General features: G+C 41.2%; 1 protein-coding gene across 2 annotated transcripts in view; it reads right to left on the bottom strand.

Moving 5' to 3' along the window:
* Positions 1–15,693, bottom strand: part of slc35f1 (solute carrier family 35 member F1) — a 21,980-nt gene extending 6,287 nt beyond the window's left edge. Inside the window, exons 1-5 of one of the 2 annotated variants that reach the window (XM_058091741.2) lie at positions 15,329–15,693; positions 7,177–7,347; positions 3,526–3,653; positions 2,370–2,529; positions 804–960 (exon numbers count right to left, since the gene is read on the bottom strand). In XM_058091741.2, coding sequence (XP_057947724.2) covers positions 804–960; positions 2,370–2,529; positions 3,526–3,653; positions 7,177–7,264 — 533 coding nt within the window. In that variant the 5' untranslated portion in view covers positions 7,265–7,347; positions 15,329–15,693. Of the gene's footprint in view, positions 1–803; positions 961–2,369; positions 2,530–3,525; positions 3,654–7,171; positions 7,348–15,328 lie in introns of both variants that reach the window. The other variant, XM_058091739.2, reaches the window with a different exon arrangement.
* Positions 15,694–15,963: the final 270 nt, after the last annotated feature.

Genomic DNA, 15,963 nt, shown 5'->3' with positions numbered 1-15,963 from the left:
TACAAGTCAAGTTATTATTTGTTGTTCCTACAACTTGGATAAGCGACAAGACTTTTGTCAGGGACTGTATAATATAATAATATATAACATAACATAATAAAACAGCGCTTGCATCCGATTTCACCGATACCCACAAACGCATCAAGATGAATCCATATTTCACCCTTAATTTGAAGCCATTATGTTGTGTAGGATGTGTGGAAAAGTTACCTGTTTGTTTCCGCCATGAAGTCCATGAACAGAAATGTATTTTTTTCATTGACTTGTTTGTGAATTTATTATTGCATGACTAAATGACTAGTGGTGTGATTGGCTGAAGTTTTTATTGTGTTGATTTATTAATTTGGGCTGTTATTATTATTATTTTTAAATAATTGTCTTTTTATTGTATCTTTAATGGTTGCTAAACCGGACGCTAACTAGTAGTCGAATATCACTTCTCCTTCCCAACTGTTGTGCTGGATCTGAACTGTGCTGGATCGTGGCGCCTGCACATTTTCATGTTTGTCAGCATGTGGCCACTAATATAATGTTGCTGAAACATTTATTAGCCGTGACGTCTATAGCCTGTAATAGTATGTATTTAATGTAAGTGTGACATCATTATTCTTGCTACACCTACAATAAAATACATACTAAAGTCATACGAGAGGCACTTGCGGTACTCGCATCATCTTAAAAAGATGAGGGTGTGCGTGAGCTGAAAGGTGCTTGTCACTGCTGTCCTTCCATAAAGAGGAAAACACAAACGGATGGATGGCGATACTAAGCTTTAATCAGGTTTATTAATCGCAATGACTCACAGTTGGATGCCGCAGAAAAAGGATCCAAAGAGACCCATCATGCCCAGGAACTCCACCCGACTCATATTCTTCACGATGAACTCCTCACAGACATTGGAAATTCCGTACAAGGTTGCTCCCCCCAAAACTAGAAGATTTCCAAAGAGATTTGGCTCACCTGGAAGGAGCAGGACAACCATGTCATAGTCACATGCAGAATATACATATATACTGTATATATACATTATACACATAATATGTAGTACTTCTTGGGTTAGACAAGCAGAATATACAATATATAATATATTGAAACCGATATAATATAGCACAAACATGTACGGTAAACTCAGGTGTATAAGTCGCTACTTTTTTCTTCAACTTTGAACAGTAATGAGGCTAATTTACGTTAAATCGTTATGTTCAAATCTTGTGACCTCTCCTTTACTTCAGAACTATAACTTTAAATATTGTGCTGCTCGTGAGTCATTGAGGTAACGGCAGCTCTTCGGCAGGAGCCAATCACAAGCTAACCCATCAGAAATCGCTTACGGACATTATAGTGGATATAATAGCATAAAGAGTCTGACTCACTGTGTCATCTTACTAAAAATTCATCACACAGCAGCTTAACACTCAACAGATATACTTGAGAAATATACAAACATGTACCAATATGAGTTTAAAAAACCATTTTCCCATGACACATTTTTCTGATCACCACATTCATTGGGGCACTGCAGTGATGTCAGCCTCCCTCTGGGCTCTGGACTCTCTGGCTCGCTCTGAAGCAGAAGCAGCATTGCAGCACCATCCATCCCTTTTCTATGCTGCTTGTCCTTCAACTAAATGTTTGGTACAGACGAAGTGCATCATGGGAAATGTTTTAATTGACCTACCTTATTACCATAATATTTTCACTTTATTCCGGTAACAGTTTTTCCCCAACCTTTTTCCCCAACCCTCCATTAATCCATCCATTTTCTATGCCACTTATCCTCACTAGGGTAACTTCGTTCATGAGGCGGGGTCCACCCTGGACTGGTGGCCAGCCAATCACAGGGCACATATAGACAAACAACCATTCACACTCACATTCATACCTATGGACAATTTGAATTGGCCAATTAACCTAGCATGCATGTTAGGGGTGTAGAGGTGACTACAGGTTATTTAATGTCTAGAGGGCTTTAATAATGTTAAAAAATGTATATTGATGGTCGAAAAAATGTTTTCTATGCTGTATAATAATAATATGACAACATTCCATTTATAAATAAGGAATCCTACAGGCGCCTGCGTGTGTACATATCATACACACCGTGTCAGAGAAGCAACCAACAATTAGCAGTCATGGTTGGAACGCTAGCGCCACCATTGCAGTACCTAGCCATGACAGACAGCACTGCACTTTTTGCAGTACTTTTCAGTGTGAGCACACTTATAGAGACGGCACATGTGAGTCAGATGACCTTCAGGATTGTTTGACCTCGGAAGATGTCTACATGAAGTAATAGTATACATTAAATAAAGTCACTGAAAGGCAAAGCAAAGAAGACTAAGTAAGTTACCAGTCGGTATGATACTTACCGAGGCCCTGCTGGCGGCCAAGCAGGATATCGGTCCCCACCATGCAGCCCACCCCCAGCAGACACAGCAACGTCCCCACAATGTGCACAGCCTTGTACCTCACTAACAGAAAGAACCAGGATAGCAGCAAGACCACTGGGACCACAAAGCAGTCTAACAGCTGAGAGAAGACAAAGAGACAAGAAATAAATCATGGAATTAAAATTAAATCGTAACATTCATAAGATTGTTCATTTTGTATGTCTTCCCAATATTATTTTAAAGCCCTCAGTCAGGGTTGAGCAGTTGAGCATGACATCAACCCTTGTTGGCTACTGGGCTTGCTAGCGTCGTTTGACGCCAATGAATGGTAATTAAAGAGAGAAGGAGGGTGTACAACACTCATTTTTATTGCGAATGCTGATCTGAAATCAGACAAGAAGGTGTTTTTGCAGGAGGGCTGTCAACTAGGGATCGACCGATATGGTCGATCCATATCGATCCATATCCATAGCATTATCAACTATAAAATGAATAAATATTCAACCATGTGCAAAACATTTCTGTTGTAGTTTAAATTTAGCGAGCATCGATGTGATGACTGCTCCTCCGCAGCGAGACACGCAAACACACGGCGGAAACGGCGGATGCCTGACTGTAAATCATGCGGTGGAAAAATACATCGGCGAACCCACGCACGTATCGGCCGATACCGCTACGAGGAAAAAACGCAAATATCGGCCGGCCGATGTATCGGTCGATCCTTACTGTCAACCACACAAGCCAACGTCACGTTGGAGATTCACCCCGTCTTCAGGGGCTGAACTCGAAACTGAAACCAATGCAATGCAGCAAAACGCGTACCTGGAGAGCAGTGAAGCGTATTCAAGGGTCTAAATGTGTACATGTCGGCAGAAACATACACGATGACATGCAAGCGCCCCAGGGAACAGGGAATTATGGGATGATAGATTATGGCAGTTAAGAATCACCAATGACCTTTCAGGAACAAATGATGCTATGCACATGCTAACAGGGGACGTCTGAGATCAAAACAAAAGAAATGGAAGACAATGATGTGATGTGGATGGTGCCTGAATAGAGGAACTTGCTGCGATCAAAGGCCGTCGAAATGGAAAAGCAAATAGAAAGCAGCATGTGACAAGAAAGGGAATACCTGAACACTGGACAGGGTGGTGTATTGGTAAGCTTTTAGCATCAGGTAGTTGGCCTCAATGTCAATGAAGCCAAGAGTCATATACTTCCACCAGCGCTGCTTCAAGATGGCCAACAAGTTGCCTTCACCTGGAGGAACCAGCGGGAAAACAAAGTAGAAGAAATATTCCATCAACATTCTTTTTGATTTCACAATAATGAGCGTTGACTTGGATTGGTTAGGCTGTGAGAGTATGACATCTTTTTTCTTTTCACAGCATATCCTTCCTCTTGTGTTAGCTTTCTGGTTACCTTCTTAGGCTTCTTCATCCATGAAAATGTTGGTTTTAATGCTTTTGGTGTGGGCATGTAGGCCATTTTTTGTCACTATACCTTTCCATTTCAATTTCCAAAAATGGTAAAATGAACCTCAAAAGAATCATATTCATAAATTGAAGGTTCTTTTGTTCCCTGGCTATTCCTGATGGATATAGAACAGCTTCACCACCAGCAACCTCTTCATCTGACTCGCATCATCTGTGTCTTCTTGATCATACTCCACGTTGTCCTACTGCTCATCTCAATGGCTATGCTGGTCTGTCCTCTCCCTCATTGTCACCAAACATTTGGTCCAGATCTTGGTTCACTGTACTTCTTGCCATTCTTTCCATGATCCAAATTGTAAATGTGAAATCAGCCATCAGTCAAATGAGTGAATTCACCTCACATGTCTGGACATGCTGGTATGCTGGTATTGGAAAAGCGGTAAGCAAAAAGCTTCCATGATGAGAAGAGGAGCTGGTTGTCATTGTGTTGGCTAATTGTACACTTATGATTTCAGTTTTGGCTCAAAATATTGCTTTATAATCATATTATTATAACCGGGTCGAAACCGACCCCAACAATACAGTGGTCATCATTTCAACCAGACCATTTTAAAATGTAGTAAAAATTATTTTTGGGGTTTTATTTTGTTGAAATAGAGTTTCCTGACAAAGTCAAAAAGCCTTGATGCAATAAACAAATGTTATGTGATTCTTTTTATGCATTAAAATGTAAAACGGGTCAGTGCCGACCCAAACACAAGGGGAAGGTTAAGGAATTGGTCTAGTGCAGGGATGGGCAAACTACGGCCAATAATTATTATTATTATTAGATCATTATTAGATTATTATAATTATTATTAGAACTATTATGATTATTATAATTATTATATTAATGCTAATTATTATATTAATTATATATAATATTATTGTTATATTTGCATATTTTACATAATAATATAATAATTATTATTGTAATTTTATTGTAATTATTATAATATTTTATTATTTTTAAAATATTTAAATATAAATATAAAATAATAAATAATAATAGCAGATTGCATGACAATTTTACAGATACAATAATACCAGGTGGACTGTTACGTGTAAAACATATAGTCTGCCCCCCCCCCGGAAATTTTGTCACATCAATGTGGCCCGCGAGTCAAAAAGTTTGCCCACCCCTGGTCTAGTGAGTGAGACTAGGGCTGGGCAATACATCGATATTATTAAAATATGATATTTCTTTGAAGATTTCAAAAACAAGCATATCGTTCAGATCAATATAGACTAGATTTGATGCGGAGGTCTCATGTTTCAAGATGGCGCCGCTCCATATGTCCTGCTATGTTTTTAATGTTTAATAGTGCTTTATTCATATTTTCTCATCGTTTTTTGTGTCATGCCGACCCCTTAAGCAAGTGTGCAGCTATGGATGTTCATCTTGTTACATTTGTAGCTTGCATCTTGCTCCATTGTTTACACTTGGAAGCAGCTGTTAGCTTTGAGCACCCCTTACGATACGAAGGAGGGAGGCTGCATAGCAAATGTTATGTACTATCTGCCTAAATAAAGCATTTTCAAGCATGAAAATGAAGTGACATAAATACTATAAGACATTAGCCGTCAGTAATGTTACTGTAATGTTGGGTGACACACACAAGCACCAGAGTTGATGGCCAGAACAACAGGTATTTATTGTAGGTTTGAATAATCTCACAACAAACACAATAATCCCGAATCAAAAATCCCTAATAAAAACGCAGGCTACTATTGCGGTTGTAACCCACGAAAATCTAAAACTTAACTTTGGACCCCAAATGTAATTTCCTGTCCGTCCCCCTCCTCAGCTCCCCGAGTCCCAAAATACCTTTACAGCCACACACACCAATATGACTCTTATATGACTGATTTTCTCTTATTAGTATATTGACAATATTGTAGTGTAAAGGTGACTATAGGGCTCTAACAATGTTAAAAAGCATATTTACAAGGTTGTAGAAGATCAATTGGATTAATACTATGTTTCATGGTTAAAATATATTTGGTTAGAGTAAGTTTCAAGGCTGCACGGCAGTCGTGTGGTTAGCGCGCAGACCTCACAGCTAGGAGACTCGAGTTCAATTCCACCCTCGGCCATCTCTGTGTGGAGTTTGCATGTTTTCCCCGTGCATGCGTGGGTTTTCTCCCACATTCCTCCCACATTCCAAAAACATGCTAGGCGACTCCAAATTGTCCATAGGTATGAATGTGAGTGTGAATGGTCTAAGCATTATAGCATAGAGGAAGTGGGTTGCTAATAGCTCTGAGTTTTATACACACTGGTAGTCCCGCAAAACAGATTACACCTTATTGATGCTGTAGAACGCTAAAATGCTAATGCTACTTACCATTGAGAGACATCTTGAAGTAACCTCTTTTCTTGAGAAACTTCGGACTGTATAGTCTCTACTTTCGGGATCGATTCGGGATCCAACACATATGGCTGTATGTTAAAAGCGGGCATTTAAAAAAGATAAATTGCTGTTTATCAATTCCTATAAAGTTGGCGGCACAAACCGGAAGTCTTTATATGTACTCAGCAGTGGGTAAAATCGCTGTTTATCAAGTCTTAAACATTTAGCAGCACAAACCGGAAGTGTTTCTATGCACTTGGCAGTGTGATCAACCGCAGCAGAGTGGGCGTGCCTGGAGGCGGGCCATGGGTGGAATACATTAAAACAGACCATTTTCTTGGGAACCATGAAATCCAAAGAATTACAGCTGAATAGGTGCAGATTCTGGAAGAACTAGAACGCTTTCTGTGCTGGTTATTGTGTGTGTAGTTGCTCTATAGGAGTCCACAACTCAATACAAAGACCAAAAAATGAGCATAATAGGTCCCCTTTAACATTATAACCCATATAACCCTGCAAAAGTGAAATAACACACCTATGGTCACCTTTACACTCCTATTATTCATTGCGCAGGCCGCTAGCAAGCTAACCAGTTAGCCTTGAATGTACTTTTTTTAAACCTCAGAAGCCAAAAATCTACCAGTTCCACACGGAATGGGTGGATAACTTTTTTTTCACTCTATGATGTCAGACACGCCATGGCTGACTTCATAAGATCATGCACTGTTCAGGTAATGCAATGTAAGGAAAATTGGCGCAATGATTTTTGGCATTATTGCCACCCAGTGACCAAAATACTACATTTCCCTTGTATTTCAATATGGTAGACCTTAGTCGACCACCAAACAGGAAATATATATTAATTAATTTCTGAATGAACACAATATAGCGAGAGAGTGCTAATTGATATTGTGAGGGATGGTTGTAGATGATGTGTGTATGTGTGTACCTTGCCTGACTGCCAGTGTGGTGGTGTAGACCAGGAAGAGCAGGATGTAGTTGAGAAAGCTTTGGAATACGGGTGTGTTGGCGTGGAAGTCATCAGCCAGGTACTTGCTGGTCAGGCCGATGGCACAGATCAACAGGGACAGTACTTGACCGAAGGCCAAAGTCACCAGCAGGTCTCTGCAGGGAACACGCACGTTATTATTGCATTCACACAGTCAAACCTCGCTTTTACAAGCCCCCTGTTTTCGTAGGATTCATTCATTCATTCATTTTCTACCGCTTTACCTCACAAGCTTATCCCAGCTGTCTTGGGGCGAGAGGCGGGGTACACCCTGGACTGGTGGCCAGCCAATCACAGGGCACATATAGACAAACAACCATTCACACTCACAATCATACCTATGGACAATTTGGTAATGGTAATGGTTTAATTTCATTTGAACATGCATCAAATTACAATTGAGTGCATCCCATAATCAGTTCACAGTTCCACATGTCCAAAAAGAGTAGGAAAAAGCAAAGCTTATTAAATCCTACCCCTCCATCTGGTACTTTTACAATCAGTCACTGTTACATTTGTTCACTTCCTGCTTTCCATAATACAGTTTAAGTTTTTTTTGTTTGTTTGTTTTTTAATAATGTACCTCGTACCGAAGTAGGAGGTGATATGACCATACAATGACATAATGGGTACCATAGTAACTGTCTATATAGTGATATGACAGTGGCCATAATTTGGAGTGGCCAATTAACCGAGAATGTTTTTGGAATGGGGGAGGAAACCGGAGTACCCGGAGAAAAACCACGCAATCATGGGGAGAACAAAAATGTTGCCTGGTTTTTCATATACTGTCATAGTTGTTCTCGTAAGTGTTGAATCATGTAGAATGAATAAAGGTGTGGATGATACTCCCAGCATTGCTCGTTTATTCAACCATGTTGCATCACCAAATCTCAAAATACTACGGTGTCCCGGAAGGCAAACTCAAATGAGAAGAGTAGGGAAAGTAGCAGAAATGCAGCTAGCTGATGGCTGCAGTGTCACAGTACGGAAGAGGAGATTACCTTACCTTTCCTTTACCTCAACATACACCTACCTACCTGTACACATTGCAGGTCTATGAGCAAGAGCTATAGGACGCATGAGGCCAGTAAGAAATATAATTATAAAAGTACTTGTGAGTTCATAACCGGCCCTTGCATTAGTATTAGAGAATGCAAAAGTCATTAAAAGACATAACTGTAACACGTCAACTACACTCCTGCTGCTCCTGTCGTAAATAACACCAACATTTTATCAGGGCATGCAAAGCAACTAAGTTTGGATACTATATAAAAATATATACAGTTCCATGCAGTTGTATATGACATTTCTTAATGAGCATGAGGAATATAAAGGGGTCTTGGATGAACAATAATGACATTACCATTGGCTGTTTGTGTGGATGCCTGTTCCAGTTTCATGTCTTTCACTGTACCACTGGAATGTGTTGAAAGCCACAAATTTTTGTCATACACAAATCATCCAGAGCTGTCCTATCGAGTGTGAATTGATAATAGAGCTGTCCTGTCTCGTCAGACTCCAGCTGTCCTATCTAATTTATCAGTGCAAACCAACACTAAAGCTGTCCTATCTAGTCAGACTAGAGCTGTCCGATCTAGTTTTTGAGCACTGAGCTGACACTAGAGGTATCCTATCTAGTCTTTCAGCATGAACTGACACTACAGCTACCCTATCTAGTCAGACTAGAGATGTCCAATCTAGTATTTCAGCATGAACTGATACTTAAGCTGTCCTATCTAGTCAGACTATAGCGATGTCCTCGCTAGACTTTCAGCATGAACTGATACTAGAGCTGCCCTCTCCAGTCTTTCTAAAGCTGTCCTATCTAGTCAGACTAGAGCTGTCCTATCAAATTTTTTTCAAGGTCAAGATAAATTTTATTTAACATTTAATTTTAACATTATAATTGATATTGACCTTGATCAATAATAAATATATGACTATGTATCAACGTTTTGGGGGCGCCCAACCTGGACCACCACCCAAAATACAATGCGCTAGACGGACCCTTATGCGGTCTCGGCTCTTGCTTTTCCTTATACGGGTCTTCTGTATCACTCTCAATCTGGCCCGTCACCTAGAACCTGTTTGCCTTGGGAGACTCTACGAGAGGATACCCGGACAACATAGCTCCTGGGATCACTCGGGCACTTAAACCTCACGGAGGAGCCTTTGTCTAACACCTTGGAAAGAAAGGGGGGGGCTTACAGTTTGGTCTATTATTGGACAGAGCATTGGGGTCCAAATTGTATTTTTTTTACCACTATCTATATCTGTATCTGTATCTGTATCTGGATCTGGATCTGGATCTGGATCTGGATCTGGATCTGAACCTAAGGTTGTGTCCAGTCAATGTGGCAGTAGTAAGTAGCAATGTGTAAGTAGCAGGCCTGTTTTATGATGACTTCATGGATCAAGACAAAAATTCATTTGAAGGAAACTAGCGCTCATTTATAACAAGTGTCCGGCTCATCCCTGCTATGCAGAGAATGGGGGAACGCAACCTGAAGAAAGAGAGGCACTGATTAGCCCCAGAATATAAGGCCCAATGGTAATAAAAACAAATTAGGTTTTTGCCAAATTATGTGGGAGACAATCCAATGATTAACAGTTTTAGATAATGGGCAGCTTGTGGTAATTCTCTCAGGTAAACAAACTGCTTCAAGACAGCTGAACACACAAGAGGAACACCGGGGTCAACAGCAAAAGATGCTAAGAACCAAATTGCTGAAACCTTGTCAGTGAAAAACACAAGAAACTGGTCACAAATACTTGATGGTGACACCATGCCAACATTATTGCAGGGTTGCACATACCATCAAGCACATTCAAAAGAACATCAGGCCTGCGGTTACAGGCAGACACAAGGTTTGACATGAACTGAGTCTTTGCAGTCTTGATAGCTTGCTGACATGTAGAGAAATGTTCCATTAACGTATGTAAAGACACATGCAGCCTATGCTTCCATTGTCTCTCAGCGAGTCTGCATTCACGTCTGGGAAGGCATGTATTCCCATTCAGACACGGCTCAGACGCGGCTTTAGTGCACTTGGTCCTGAGGGCTGCAATCAAGTCCAAGATATTACTACAGGTAGTGTTAAAATGTCTCGCTAAGTCCATAACACTCTCGGAACAAGAGTTAATCAACACGGAGTCGTTAAAGCCACAGAAGACAAGGCTTGTCCACAGAACATTGCAGAAAAATAGTGAAGAGCACACTCCAACCCATGGGATAGCATTCATCCTTTTCACGGGTCGGCACTGCAGCACTGCAGTCGCGGGGGTGCTGGAGTCTATCCCAGCTGTCTTCGAGCTGGAGTCTATCCCCGCTGTCTTCGGGCGAGAGGTGGGGTCCACCCTGGACTGGTCACCAGCCAATCACAGGGCACATATAGACAAACAACCATTCACACTCACATTCATACCTATGGACAATTTGGAGTGGACAATTAATTATTAATTGGCCAATTAATTAACCTAGCATGTTTTTGAAATGTGGGAGGAAACCGGAGTACCCGGAGAAAATCCACGCATGCACGGGGAGAACATGCAAACTCCATACAGAGATGGCCGAGGGTGGAATTGAACCCGCATCCCATAGCTGTGAGGTCTGCGCGCTAACCACACAACTGCCGTGCAGCTGGTGTCCGAGGGTGGAATTGAATTTGCGTCTCCTAGCTGTGAGGTCTGCGCGCTAACCACACAACCGCCGTGCAGCTGGTGTCCAAGGGTGGAATTGAACCCGCGTCTCTTAGCTGTGAGGTCTGCGCGCTAACCACACGACCGCCATGCAGCTGGTGTCAGAGGGTGGAATTGAACCCTCGTCTCCTAGCTGTGAGGTCTGCGTGCTAACCACACGACCACCGTGCAGTTAGTGTCAAGGTTGAATATTAAAATCACCAACAATTAAAAGACAATCAATTAAATTAAACAATTAAAAGACAAAATCAACTGAGTCACAAAGAGTCATAAAACATTTTTGTTCCACTCGGGAGGATGCTAAGTAGCTTAGCACAACACAGGAATGCTCGGGTGCAGCTGGAGTTCAATAAATTATATATATATATTATATATATATATATATATTATATATATTATAATAATAAATTACTGAATTGTAATGTTTGTTGACAACAGAAAATGTAGTTTATAAATTGTGGCTAATTGTGGCTAATCACCTGATGTTCCAGGAGAGTTAAGGAAACGTCGAGTGTCAGCAGAAACGGACACTACAGCTGTCCTATCTTGTCTTTCAGCATGAACGTATGCCAAGGTAGTCCCAACTAGTCACACTAGAGCTTTACCATAATAATAATAATAATAATAACAATACATTTTATTGAGAAGAGCTTTTCTAAGAACTCAAAGGCACAATGGAGCAATGAGCATTTCAGCTGTACGGGGGGGGGGCATGGGCTAAGACGGCGATGCTTTTTAGGTGGCAGGTTCAGGTTATCTGGCTGACGTATCAGTTCATGTTGAAAGACTAGATAGGACAGCTCTAGTATCAGTTCATGCTAAAAGACTAGATAGGACAGCTCTGTTCTGACTAGACAGACCACGTCTACAATCAGTTCATTCTGAAAGACTAGGTAGGACAGCTGTTGTATCAGTTCATGCTGAAAGACCAGATAGAAAACCTCTAGTGTCAGTTCATGTTGAAAGACTAGATAGGACAGCTCTGTTCTGACTAGACAGGACATGTCTACAATCAGTTCATTCTGAAATACTAGGTAGGATAACTGTTGTATCAGTTCATGCTGAAAGACCAGATAGAAAACCTCTAGTGTCAGTTCATGCTGAAAGACTAGATAGGACAGCTCTGTTCTGACTAGACAGGCGATGTCTACAATCAGTTCATTCTGAAAGACTAGGTAGGACAGCTATTGTATCAGTTCATGCTGAAATACCAGATAGAAAACCTCTAGTGTCAGTTCATGTTGAAAGACTAGATAGGACAGCTCTGTTCTGACTAGACAGGACATGTCTACAATCAGTTCATTCTGAAAGACTAGGTAGGACAACTGTTGTATCCGTTCATGCTGAAAGACCAGATAGAAAACGTCTAGTGTCAGTTCATGTTGAAAGACTAGATAGGACAGCTCTGTTCTGACTAGACAGGCCATGTCTACAATCAGTTCATTCTGAAATACTAGGTAGGACAGCTGTCGTATCAGTTCATGCTGAAAGACCAGATAGAAAACCTCTAGTGTCAGTTCATGTTGAAAGACTAGATAGGACAGCCCTAGTATCAGTTCTTGGCCTTTCCTTGCCAAGATTTCAGATGTGGGGTAAGGGGACAAGGGTGGTAAAGTTGATGAGAAAGGAAAAGTTGTTTGCTGGCATTTTGAATAAATGATACAAATAATTATAAATGATTTGTTTGTTTATTATTTTTGTCACAGTTTAATTTGAGAACGTTCCAAAGCTTTTCAAAGGAGTGGGAAACAGGTAGAGGTTGGGACGGTGATGTTCTCGATGTCTTACCTATTGATAATTGCACTCTTTCAGCTTAAACTGATGCTAGAGCTGTCCTACCCAGTCAGTCCTGTTTGGTCTTTCCTCATGAACTGAGACCGGAGCTGTTCTATCTGGTCTCTCAGCATGAACTGATACTCAAACTGTCCTATCTAATCTTTCAGCATGAACTGACACTAGAGCTGTCCTATCTAGCTGGACTAGAGCTGTCCTATCTGGTCTTTCAGCATGAACTGATACTCGATCTGTCCTATCTAGTCTTTCAGCATGAACTGATACTAGAGCTGTCCTATCTAGCTGGACTAGAGCTGTCCTATCTAGTCTTTCCTCATGAACTGACACTAGAGCTGTCCTGTCTAGCTGGAATAGAGCTGTCCAATGTGGTCTTTCAGCATGAACTGATACTCAATCTGTCCTATCTAGTCTTTCAGCATGAACTGATACTCGATCTGTCCTATCTAGTCTTTCAGCATGAACTGACACGAGAGCTGTTTTATCTGGTCTCTCAGCATGAACTGATACTCGATCTGTCCTATCTAGTCTTTCAGCATGAACTGATACTAGAGCTGTCCTATCTAGCTGGACTATAGCTGTCCTATCTAGTCTTTCCTCATGAACTGACAATAGAGCTGTCCTATCTAGCCGGACTAGAGCTGTCCTATCTGGTCTTTCAGCATGAACTGATACTCAATCTGTCCTATCTAGTCTTTCAGCATGAACTGATACTCAATCTGTCCTATCTAGTCTTTCAGCATGAACTGATACTCGATCTGTCCTATCTAGTCTTTCAGCATGAACTGACACGAGAGCTGTTCTATCTGGTCTCTCAGCATGAACTGATACTCAATCTGTCCTATCTAGTCTTTCAGCATGAACTGATACTAGAGCTGTCCCATCTAGCTGCACTAGAGCTGTCCTATCTAGTCTTTCCTCATGAACTCACACTAGAGCTGTCCTATCTGGCTGGACTAGAGCTGTCCTATCTGGTCTTTCCTCATGAACTGACACTAGAGCTGTCCTATCTAGTCTTTCAGCATGAACTGATACTCGATCTGTCCTATCTAGTCTTTCAGCATGAACTGACACAAGAGCTGTCCTATCTGGTCTTTCCACATGAACTGACACTAGAGCTGTCCTATCTCGCTGGACTAAATCAAATCAAATCAACTTTATTTGTAGAGCACTTTTCCTGCAAGGACATGCAACACAAAGTGTCTTTCAGCATGAACTGATACGAGAGCTGTCCTTCCTAGTCTTTCAGAATGAACTTATTGTAGAGATGGCCTGTCTAGTCAGAACAGAGCTGTCCTATCTAGTCTTTCAGCATGAACTGACATTAGAGCTGTAAGAGCTAATCGGACTAGAGTTGTCTTAGCTAGTCTTTGAGCATGAACTGATACTAGAGCTGTCCTATCTAGTCTTTCAACATGAACTGATACAAGAGCTGTCCTATCTATTTTTTCAGAAGTAACTGATCGTAAAGATAGCAAGATCTAGTCAGAACAGGGCGAGTCTTTCAGCATGAACGAACACTGCTGTCCTATCTGGTCTTTCTGCAGGCAAAACATCTTATACTAAGGCAACTTCAACAGTCCATTTATGATGCATTCAATACCCTGAGAATACAATGACCTGTAAAAATGATAATATTTATTCACAGGCACGTCCTATACTAAGAATGCCATCCAAGAAAGACGACGCTGAAGGTTCAGTTGTGAGATTTAGGGGTCAAGGCTCGGAGCAGCGACACGATCTAACCCAAAATGTTAATTGATCACTTTCAGCCATCATTTATATGCATTTGGAAATATCATACTGTCATGTCAAAGTACAATTGGTGTTACCATTATCCGCTTCCACTGCATATTGACTGGAAATGATTGAAAGAGTGACATTTGTTGAGTGTCTTGTTAGCATTTTTTGCTACCTTGACACATACTTCATGTCAGGATAAATATAAATAAGATAAGATAAAGATTCATTCATTCATTTTCTACCGCTTATCTTCACGAAGGTTGCGGGTGGTGCTGGAACCTATCCCAGCTGTCTGCGAGGTACAACCTGGACTGGTGGCCAGCCAATCACAGGGCACATATAGACAAACAACCATTCACACTCACATTCATACCTATGGACAATTTGGAGTCGCCAATTATAAGATCAAGGTAAATAATGATTTTTTCCTAGTTTGTATTGTATACATTCAGTGATGAAATGTAGTAACAAGGGTTCAATTATGACATTTGACACACCATTAAAGCATTCCAACTGTTTACAACAGCTTTCATGGTAATATCCATTACATATGCTTTTGGTAACGAGCTAGCTCCGTTTTGGGGAAGCATATGCTAAGATAAAATGTCATGACTGTCACTCCATAATGTTTCCTATAGGTCGCTTAGGGACTTAATGAGTTTAAGTATAAAGCTGTATAAGATGTGCTAAAGGTTATGGATGGGTTAGCATGTCATGGTTTACATTAGGGACAAACAAAAGACAGGTACATGTAGCACGTGTACAACATGTACGTACATACACTGTGTGTGTGTGTCATGTATGTGAAAGATCAGGTGTCACGCAAAGATGTGAGTCGTCGTGTGTATGTAAGGGTGTCACCTGCTGAAGATGTTCTTGAAGCGCTGGTAGATGGATGCAGGACTCTCCGTGCGTGTGGGAAGGTTCTCCACAGTAGACACGACAGACATCATCTTCATCATCAGATCATTCCTACACACGCGCACGGAAAAGACGAGGAGTGGCTCGAGAAGGAAGAAGAGGAGGAAGAGGAGGAGGAAGAGCAGTGTTCCGGTTTGAAAGGTTCTGATGGTGTCCTCGTGGACCACACTGCATTCTCACATGACGGTCTCAGGGAGGTAGAGGTGGGCGGATCGATCCAAATGTTGATTATACAGATATAAAGGCAGTATCGGTATCGGATCGATACTAAAGTGATGAGACTGATATTTTTCAGTTTTCAAAAAACGATATTTTTTGTTGTGTTGTTCATTGATATTATGTACACACACATATTCATTCATTTTCTACCGCTTTTTCCTCACGAGGGTCGCGGGGGTGCTGGAGCCTATCCCAGCTGTCTTCGGGCATGAGGCGGGGTACACCCTGGACTGGTGGCCAGCCAATCACAGGGCACATATAGACAAACAACCATTCACACTCACATTCATACCTATGGACAATTTGGAGTGGCCAATTAACCTAGCATGTTTTTGGAATGTGGGAGGAAACCGGAG

The sequence above is a fragment of the Doryrhamphus excisus genome, linkage group LG11, assembly GCF_037039965.1.
Source record: "Doryrhamphus excisus strain RoL-2023G ecotype Guam linkage group LG11, RoL_Dexc_Guam_v1.1, whole genome shotgun sequence".
In the NCBI taxonomy this organism is placed as follows: Eukaryota; Metazoa; Chordata; class Actinopteri; order Syngnathiformes; family Syngnathidae; genus Doryrhamphus; species Doryrhamphus excisus.
Note: the sequence above shows the minus strand (reverse complement) of the source record. Positions and strands in the feature narration are given on the sequence as shown.